General features: G+C 47.6%; 1 protein-coding gene across 2 annotated transcripts; it reads left to right on the forward strand.

Moving 5' to 3' along the window:
* The first annotated feature begins 1,826 nt into the window (after positions 1-1,826).
* On the forward strand, positions 1,827-9,816 carry dus1l (dihydrouridine synthase 1-like (S. cerevisiae)). Of its 2 annotated transcripts, none has more exons than XM_069721577.1 (14): positions 1,827-1,943; positions 3,191-3,463; positions 3,589-3,697; positions 3,788-3,838; positions 3,916-4,028; positions 4,180-4,262; positions 4,680-4,783; positions 4,965-5,112; positions 6,196-6,292; positions 6,569-6,654; positions 6,729-6,898; positions 7,039-7,076; positions 7,318-7,393; positions 8,351-9,816. In XM_069721577.1, exons 2-14 carry the CDS (start codon positions 3,227-3,229, stop codon positions 8,530-8,532), a joined length of 1,494 nt encoding a protein of 497 aa, XP_069577678.1. In that variant the 5' UTR covers positions 1,827-1,943; positions 3,191-3,226; the 3' UTR covers positions 8,533-9,816. The 2 variants fall into 2 exon arrangements, with proteins under 2 accessions (XP_069577678.1, XP_069577677.1); XM_069721576.1 differs by having other exon boundaries at positions 3,218-3,463.
* Positions 9,817-10,024: the final 208 nt, after the last annotated feature.

The raw sequence follows: 10,024 nt of genomic DNA on the forward strand, positions 1-10,024 counted from the left end.
GTTAAGTCTGTTGGTGTCACCGGCTCCAATGCTGCTCCCCCAGCAGACCACAAGAAGTACAGTTCACTGGCCACAACAGACTGGTAGAACATCTCCAACATCTTGCTGCACACATTGAAGGATCGAAGTTTCCTCAAGAAAAAGAGTCGACTCATCCCCTTCTTGTAGACAGCGTTGATGTTGGTCTTCCAGTTCAGTCTGTTGTCGATGGACACACCCAGGTACTTGTACTCCTCAACCATGTCCACCTCCTCTCCCAGAACTCTCAGCGGTTGTGGAGCCGTCGTCTTCCTCCTGAAGTCGACCACCATCTCTCTGGTCTTGGCCACGTTCAGGAGCAGGTGATTTCTTCCCGCCCACTCCACAAAGTCCTCCACTACTGCCCTGTACTCGTCCTCCCGTCCATCCCTTATACACCGACCACTGCAGAGTCATCAGAGAACTTCTGCAGATGTCATGACTCTGAGTTGTACTGGAAGTCAGTGGTGTAGAAGGTGAACAGGAAGGAGACAAAACAGTTCCCTGTGGAGCTCCAGTACCACTGACCACCGTATCAGACAGCACACTGCCCAGACGGACAAACTGTGGTCTGCCTGTCAGGTAGTCATTGATCCAGGAGACGGTGGACGTGTCCACCCCCTCCACCACCTGCAGCTTCTCACTCAGCAGCAGTGGTTGGATGGTGTTGAATGCACTGGAGAAATCAAAGAAAGTGATTCTCACAGAGTCACCGTTCCATCCAGGTGAGACTGAGCTCGTTGCAGCAGGTAGATGATGGCATCGTCCACTCCCACATGAGGCTGGTATGCAAGCAGCTGCAGAAGCAGATATTTTTCTCCAAAAACAGATATAATAGATTCATTATGGGTCAAACACATCTTGAAATGAACAATAGTACTCTGCTGCTCGATGTCTGAATAGCAGACATTTTATAACCGCCAAAAATAAAATTCATTACTGCTGATTTAAATGTTAACGCAGTGGTGAATTAACACTGTGTGTTTGTTTTTGCTGTCACATTGGCTCTCACATTTTTCTTTTTAAAGCGAGTCCTTTAAAACAAAGAAGAAAACACACAGACTCACTATATGTTCATTACGCTGTTTTTTAATGCACATGAAAGTTTTCTGTCACGACCTCACATCCATTTCTGACTGGAGACCTAAAAACTTTAACTGACATGCATTAATTTACACACACTGTCACTGATCGGAGGAACAACACAGGATGTAACACAACAGCTGGGTGAAGCGGTGCCATCTGTCCGTAACCACGGCGACGGATGATACCTACAGGGATGGATGGTGAGTGGGACTTCATAGTGTCACTCTGCTTTGGAATCAGCCATGACGTCTTTATTTGGATCATCTAACATTTAACCACAATAACTGTAAATTAAAGGGTTGTTTTTAAAATATTATTGGTTACATAAATAGATTATTTTGTATCAACGTAAAACAACATTTTAGTGAAACCCTGGTGAACAGATAGACAGTGTGTGTGTGTGTGTGTGTGTGTGTGTGTGTGTGTGTGTGTGTGTGTGTGTGTGTGTGTGTGTGTGTGTGTGTGTGTGTGTGTGTGTGTGTGTGTGTGTGTAAGTGACAGAGTGTGAAATGTTTTCAAGTCCTTCAGCTTCTCTATAGCTAATATTCTGAACTTTAATTGTAAATAAACTGACTGTGGTTCTGTTCCTACTGTCGTTTAGTCTTCTATTTCCACCTCTGCTGTTTCACTCCAGAACACAGGGGGCGACAACACACCGAATCAGAAGGAAACCGACCACTAATAATCAGCAGAAGAAGAAGAGGGAAAAAAAAAAAAAAAAAAGAAGAAAAGAAAAAAGCAGAGGACAGGAAAAAGTTTCCCACCGGCGTTGTTTCGCTGTTACACTCCGTTGGAAAGTGTGGCGCCGGTAGAACTCTGCAGACTTCCCCGGATTACAGGTGAAAACAGAAAACGGTGCAGACACGTGAGAGTAGTTTGAGTTTCGTGTGACACCGCGGCGGCTCGTGAGGCTGTACTGGAGGTGTTGGTGTGATCGCGCGTGTGTTCAGGTGTGTGTGTGGTTCTGCCGCTGCGGAGGATCATGTGCTGCAGGTCAGCTGGCTGCTGTTAGCTTTGGAGCTACACCCCACGTTAAACCCCACAAACAAGCCAACAAACAAACAGGATGTTGGCTCTGACGTTTCAGACAGGTGAACAGTTCTAGGTGAACAGTTCCCGGTGAACAGTTCCAGGTGAACAGTTCTAGGTGAACAGTTGTAGGTGAACAGTTCCCGGTGAACAGTTCCAGGTGAACAGTTCTAGGTGAACAGTTCCAGGTGAACAGTTCTAGGTGAACAGTTCCAGGTGAACAGTTCTAGGTGAACAGTTCCAGGTGAACAGTTCTAGGTGAACAGTTCCAGGTGAACAGTTCCAGGTGAACAGTTCTAGGTGAACAGTTCCAGGTGAACAGTTGTAGGTGAACAGTTCCCGGTGAACAGTTCCAGGTGAACAGTTCTAGGTGAACAGTTCCAGGTGAACAGTTCCCGGTGAACAGTTCCAGGTGAACAGTTCCAGGTGAACAGTTCCAGGTGAACAGTTCCAGGTGAACAGTTCCAGGTGAACAGTTCCAGGTGAACAGTTCCAGGTGAACAGTTCCCGGTGAACAGTTCCCGGTGAACAGTTCCAGGTGAACAGTTCCAGGTGAACAGTTCCAGGTGAACAGTTCCAGGTGAACAGTTCAGGTGAACAGTTGTAGGTGTGAATGTTATTTATTTTTCAGCCGTCGAAGTCTGAACATCTGAAGTACAATCACCATGAGTTTGTAATTAAATTAGTGACCGTCAGAGTGTCTGCTGAAAGTGGTTCCGCCCCGGGGACCCGACCGGGGTGGTGAAAGGGGGGGAGCACACACACACACATTTAAATGATTGGTTATTGACTTCACAACCTCAGATCTACATTTTAAGAATCAGCAAAGTTTCAGAACATTTGGCAGCGAGAGGTAGAACTCTGGGGACCGGTGAACCTGCAGCACCAGGAAGTGGAGCGCCTGCCCTTCTTCCGTTGGCTTCTACTTCACTGTCTTTTAGGATTTGTTTCGGTTGTGTCATTCCTTTGGTTCCACAGCAGTTTGTCAGTAGTGTATTGGTTCGGTGATCTTCTTCACATGTGGGTTCAGCAGGAGTTCTGCTGGTGTCTCTGACAGACTGTTGTGCTTCCTGGTCCGCTGCAGTCCTCTGTGATGGCCAAGCTCCAGGGCTTTCAGTTCTGGAGGAGGACCCTGGAGGGAGCACGCTTCGTGGTGGCGCCCATGGTGGACCAGAGCGAGCTGGCCTGGCGCCTGCTGAGCCGCCGCCACGGCGCCCAGCTCTGCTACACCCCCATGCTGCACGCTCAGGTGTTTGTCCGCGACGCCAACTACCGCAGAGATAACCTGTACAACGAGGTGTGTGAGGAGGACCGGCCGCTCATCACGCAGGTGAGCTGCTCCACGCCGACCGCAGCAGGCTTTACTCTCTTCTGCCGTCACCATGTCCGTCAGAGAGACGTCACATGACACGACGGCCGCATGCAAATCAGCGCTTCTCTTTATGTGCGTGTCAGTTCTGTGCCAACGACCCCGAGGTGTTCCTCCAGGCCGCCCTGCTGGCTCAGGACTACTGCGACGCCATCGACCTCAACCTGGGCTGCCCGCAGATGATCGCTAAGAGAGGTGCGCACAACAAACCACACAAACACTGACAGCTGTCAGCGGGCGTAACGGACGAGAGGCGGAGAACTAACACGTCTAAATGTCTTTAAGGACACTACGGAGTTTTCCTTCAAGACGAGTGGGAGCTGTTGGAGAAAATGGGTAAGTGTGCGTTGACGCCGCACGAAACCTCCGAGCACAACCACAGTAAACGGCGGTGTTCTTCCTGATTGGTTTAGTCAGGTTAGCCAATGAGAAGCTCTCGGTGCCGATCACATGTAAGATCCGCGTGTTCACGGAGGTGGAGAAGACGGTGCGCTACGCCCAGATGCTGGAGAGGGCCGGATGTCAGGTACCGTCTGCGCTTCCTGTTTCACCAACAACGGTTGATTAACTGAAATATTCGAAGTGTTGATCTGCCTTTAGTTCCTGGATGTTCTTTGTTTTGGCTTTGAACGCAGGTTCATTATAAAAGGTGTTAAAAGTCTTCCGTGTGTTTGTAGCTGCTGACGGTGCACGGCAGAACCAAAGACCAGAAAGGAGCCATGACGGGCATCGCTAGCTGGGAGCACATCAAGGCAGTACGGTGAGACACGTTCGTCCACATCTATGGGAGGCTGTAGTTCAGTCGGTAGAGTGGGTTGTACACTAATCAGAAGGTTGGTGGTTCGATCCCCAGCTCCTCCTGTCCACATGCCTAAGTGTCCTTGAGCAAGACACTGAAGCCTAAGTTGCTCCTGGTGGTGTACCATCGGTGTGTGAATGTTCTCCTGATGGCAGCACCTTGCATGGTGATCTGTCTCATTAGTGCGTGAATGGGAAAACATGTTAAAGAGCTTTGAGACCGAAAGGTGATAAAACTATACAAGTACAGACCATTTATCTGCTCGTGTTCAACCGCCGATTCAACGCTTCTGTCTGCGTTTGTTTTAATGTTAAAACCGCAGACTGCTTGACAACCTGGAAACCTTTATATTAATGTACTGCTGTGATGTTTCTGCAGGAAGTCGGTGAATATTCCAGTGTTTGCTAACGGAAACATCCAACACCTGAGCGACGTGGAGCGCTGCATTCAGGAAACGGGCGTGCAGGGAGTCATGAGTGCAGGTTGGGAACGTGAAGCCACGCCCACTCACACTGCACAAGTTCTCACTCATTACTGGGACGCTGCTGTGACCAGATGATGACCTGTGTGTGTGTGTGTGTGTGTGTGTGTGTGTGTGTGTGTGTGTGTGTGTGTGTGTGTGTGTGTGTGTGTGTGTGTGTGTGTGTGTTCTGTTGCTGTCAGAGGGGAACCTCCATAACCCGGCTCTGTTCGAGGGCTGCAGCCCCCCCGTGTGGGAGATGGCTGAGGAGTACCTGGAGGTGGTGAAGCAGCACCCGCCCTGCACGCTGTCCTACGTTCGAGCACATCTCTTCAAGCTCTGGCACCACACGTACGTCTCGCTTCACCTCACGAACTTTGTCACACGGCTGCTGTGATGCAGTAAAAACCCAACAATGGAAAACAATACAAGCTCCATACGTTAATGATCAGAAAATATGATTTATTATTGAGGTAAATATGACAAATAATCAAGACCCACTTCTCTGGTAAAACTCTACAAAACAGTAACAGGATTTAAACCTAGTTTGTGGAAGTCGTCTGATGTCATTGTTCATTCCTTTGGTCACATGATGATCATTTTTGTTGTTTTGTGACGCCCCGTCTTAAACACAGCTTCTAATTTATTTATTTGTGGTTGTGTTGTGACTGTGGGAGATCTCAAAAATGAGAAAATAACTTGAGATTTGTCTGAACTTCAGATTATTCCTTGAATTTAAAATAGTAGTAGAAATGATTGTAATATATCCTGAACGACCAGGACTGTTGAACAGCTGCAGTGGGTTTGTAGTACTCCCAGTACTCGGTACACGCGGCACGCACGGTACACACAGTACAGGCAGTACACGCGGTACACGCAGTCCTCCACCAGGACCACCAGTCCACTCTGCAGCTGGGACCTCCACATATATGAAAATGGGAATGTTGTGTGTATGAATGTGGTGATGTTCCCGTTGTTCTGGTTCTGCTCAGTGATCCACCGTCCTCCATAAGAACCGCTGCTGGACAAAGTCCGAACAGGTTCATGTGTATCCAGAGGATCACTGGTACCTGAGAAGGCGGATTTTCATACGGAGTCAACTTCACTGCCATCTACTGGATTTTAACATGAATGACATTTAATGAACCAAATATCACACAGAATGTTAAAAATATTTTGTGTATCAGCACCGACATTCAGATCTGATCTAAACTAAAGGTTCTAACCCTGACCCTCACGCTGCACCCTTTCACTAAGTTTCATGAACATTATCAGTAGTTTTTCTGTAACCCTGCTGACAAAACAAACAAACAAACCTCCTCATGGAAGAAATAACTTTTCATAAAGAGATTTTTTTTTTAAATGGGGCCTCAGCAGCAGTATCTGGTGATCATACATGTTTCTTCATAGACTGAGACGTGTGTCTGTGTTCAGGCTGCAGATCCACCAGGACCTCAGAGAGGAACTGGCCAAGGTGAAGAACCTGCAGGGGCTCGCTGACGTCAGCAAACAGTTGAGGCTGCGCTGTCAGGTACAAACACACAGGGAGGAGGAGGAAATCGAGAGGGGGGAGGGAGGGAGGGAGGGAGGGACGGACGGATGGATGGATGGATGATGGATGGATGGACGGACGGACGGACGGACACCCTTAGGCCCCGCCTCTCTCTCTGATGAGTACCATTGGAGATGCTCGGTGGCACCGATGCTTGCTCGGGTACCTGCGTTGGTCATGTGACCCTCAGCAGTCAGGTAGAGTGAGCTGTGGTCTCCTCTGAGGATCTCAGATCCATCAGCTGTGTGTCCACAGGAGGAGATCTCCAGAGGAAAGGAGGAAAAGGAGGACAGCAGTCTGCCCCTCCCCCACTGGATCTGCCAGCCGTACGTCAGACCAGCGTGAGTCTCCACCTCCATCTCTACACTGTTTCATGCATCGGTACAGCAGAGTAATCCATCGTCTTTGGATACAGGCCAAAGGAGACGGTCGCCAACGGTAACGGCCAGGGCTCAGAGGTGAAGAAGCCGCTGTGTCAGAAGAGGGCGCTGGAGGACTCCGACGGAGCCGCCGACATGCTCTCCAAAAACAAGCAGAAGAAGAGATCCAGAAACCCGAACAAGAACTTCTGCCCGGAGCACAAACGTGAGTGGAGCGGCACCGAGAGCTCACAGCACAGAACCACTCCAACCTGAGACTGACACTGTCCCTCCTCTTCCTCTTATTGCTATTCCCCCTACTCGTCCTCCTGTTCTTCCACCCCCTCCTCCTCTTCCTCTCTGTAGCCAAGTACATCAAGTGTGAGCAGTGCGGAAACCCAAAGGTGAGCAGCCAGTTCAGCGTGTTTCCATGGTGACTGCAGACTGACACCTGTCGTCCAGTTGTAATGATTCATTTTGTTTCATAGACATCTGAAGACATGATGACATTGAGTAATGTGTGTGTGTGTGTGTGTGTGTGTGTGTGTGTGTGTGTGTGTGTGTGTGTGTGTGTGTGTGTGTGTGTGTGTGTGTTTGTTTGTTTGTTTGTTTCATTATGCCCCGCCCACTTATTTCACTCTGCAGGGAAGCAAATGTGTGTTCAACCTGTGTCGAGGCTGCTGCAAGAAGAAGGCTTACAGAGAGGTGGCTGACTGTCCGAGTCAGTACACGCACACACACACACACACACACACACACACACACACACACACACACACACACACACACACACACACACACATCAGCTGAGCACTGTGCTGAGGGACAGTCGGGGAATTTGATCATTTTTTCTTTGAGTTTTCTGGAATATCAGGGAATTTTGTTTGCATGTTTAAATGTTAGTTTACATTTATTAAATATAATATCTTCCATGTGTGTATCTGTAACGTTAGTTAGCTGGTGTGTGTGTTTGGTAGCATCAGTGCTCACCGACAGAAACTGAAAACGTACCTTCTTAGGTTCCTCATTGTGGAGTTTCAGTTAAAATCAGGAAGTTTGACAGTATATTTGATCAGTTTTGTGTTTTACAGATTTACAAATGTAGCACAAACTTTAGGTGAAATGTTGGCTGAGAAATGCCACTTTAAAATATTTCTTCTCATAAGCACAATGATCTGAAATGGCTGGATGATGCAGGACTAAAGAAACATGTTGGAAAAGGGGGCATTAGTTAATTCGTTACATAAATAATATTTGAGCAGTTATTTTCCGTCAGGAATGTTGAGTTTGATGTCGGAGCTTCATGCTGAAATGATTCAGTGAAGATATGAATGTGTTAAATTTCATACACAGTTCTGCACACATAAACTCTGGTTATTTGGTTGAAGGAGTCACAGTTTGATGTCTTTTTATTTGGACTCACTGATAAACAGAGTGAACTCTTTGGTTTCTGTCAGTCTTTTACACACTCAATCAGTTCATCATTTAAAGAAATTGCTTCGATCTTTCTTTTTATTTTACACAAATTTGAAAACAATCAAAATTTACAAAGATAACAAACTCTATAAAGTCCAGTGAAAGTAAAAAAATCCCAGTGGGATTATTTGAAGCCTCCAACTACGTTATGTTAAAAGTTCACAATTCAGTTAAGAACTGAATGATTTCTTGTGTTCAACAGGCCATGGGCTGAGGTTCAAGACCAAGGCAGAGAAAAAGAAAGCTGAGGAGGACGAGCGGAGGGAGGACGTCTCCCGGGAGGAGGTCTCCCAGGTGGAGGTCTCATCGACCACAGAGAGTAGGAACAGCAGCTCCCCTCAATCCCCCCCTGGTTCAGGCCCAGAGCTGCAGCAGCGGTCGTAGGCCGAGCGGCCGCTGTGAGCAGCGCCGTGGTTCCCTCTCCGTGGTTACCTCTCCATGGTTACCTGTCTGTGGTTACCTCTCCGTGGTTACCGCTCCATGGTTACCTCTCCATGGTTACCTCTCCGTGCACAGACTGCTCTGCCGTCACACGTTGGAGTCCCACAGTTGATAACACCTCCCAACACTGTGAAACACGCTGATGTCTGAAGTAACGGAGGCTCGCGCATCATTCCAGCCGGGTGGAGATGCAGATGTGATGAAGACTCGTTCATCACATCTGTGAAGGTCGGCACTGTGGACCCGCTGTGTATCCAGGAAACAGGGACGGGACAGCTGAGACTACGTGGCGGCGGGTAACCAGGTGAGTGTGTGCATGCAGACGTATCCAGAGACCGGGACAAACTGTCACCTCAGCATCTCCGGGACGAGACCGTCTATCCTGGGACTGATGGAGATGAGGGGATGTTGAAAAAACAAAAACACCAAACATATCTTGTTCTGGGACTTCCAGGATGAAAATTAGCAGCACCGGACTCGTGAAAACGGACTAATCTCATGTGATCCCGTCTCTTTTCTTTTTCATTTTGTGTGAGACACGTTTCAGATTTTATTTTGGCTAAAGTTCTTCTTGAGTTCTGTCTGCAGACCTGTTGTCATGGTAACAGGGACACTGACATACCTGCTGTGACGAGTCGACGTATCTGCTGGGAGGACGGTCTGTCAGCGGAGACAAATGTTGTCTTTCTTTTAGTTTGAAGTGCTGAATGTGCTGTTTTATTTGGGGTGAAGGTTTCCCTGCGGTGCATTGACTTCCTGTTTGTATGTACGTGCCTTCTGATGACGAGTCACACTGCCGACCTGCTGCTGACTCAGACACGCTCAGAGTTTAACTCTACACCTTGGTGCTCCCTGTGTGATGGTGCAGACGGAGGGAACATCGCTGGTTCTTCTGTTATGTTCAGCAGCTCAGTAAAAAAAAATCATCTCTGTATGTTCTGCTCAAAGATGAGAAATAAATGGTGCTTCTTCAAAACTGGAAAAAAACTATTTGTGTTTTACAGAAAGGGAAATTTAACAGGACAACAAAGCTTCATCATTTTTCTTGTTTTGTTCAGATTTTAAAGGAGGTCAATGGTTTCCTCTGACTCTAATCTTTATTCTCAGGGAGCCTAAAAAAACGTCTCTCCTGAACACAGACAACTCATTGTTACCAAACAGCTTTTATTTTGAAATCCTCAGCATCTGGCATTTAATATTTATGGAAAATTAAAAACATGCTTTTACAAAGTTCCCTCTGAACCTGTGGTTTTGTCAGGATGGATGTGGATGAGGTGTGATCGGTTTGATTGACAGCGCTGGTACACAAACACACAACTAAGAGTCACTTCTGGTTGGAGCACAGAACTTGGCTCCGCCCACATCAGACCCATAGTCAGGCAACAAACAAATGTTTCCTTCCTCAATAAACTCAACATAGTAAATGTAGCTCCGC

This window comes from Brachyistius frenatus, unplaced genomic scaffold, assembly GCF_029030835.1.
Source record: "Brachyistius frenatus isolate BFR_SWC_R1_liver_20210118 unplaced genomic scaffold, ASM2903083v1 Contig_268, whole genome shotgun sequence".
NCBI lineage: Eukaryota > Metazoa > Chordata > Actinopteri > Embiotocidae > Brachyistius > Brachyistius frenatus.

What these genes read in the sequence shown, in the direction of transcription:
- dus1l (XM_069721577.1), top strand. Translation starts at nt 3,227, where the DNA reads ATGGCCAAGCTCCAGGGCTTTCAGTTCTGGAGGAGGACCCTGGAGGGA. An exon ending in GCAGATGATCGCTAAGAGAG is followed by an intron (nt 3,698 to 3,787) that starts GTGCGCACAACA and finishes AATGTCTTTAAG; the next exon opens with GACACTACGGAGTTTTCCTT. An exon ending in CAGCCGTACGTCAGACCAGC is followed by an intron (nt 6,655 to 6,728) that starts GTGAGTCTCCAC and finishes CTTTGGATACAG; the next exon opens with GCCAAAGGAGACGGTCGCCA.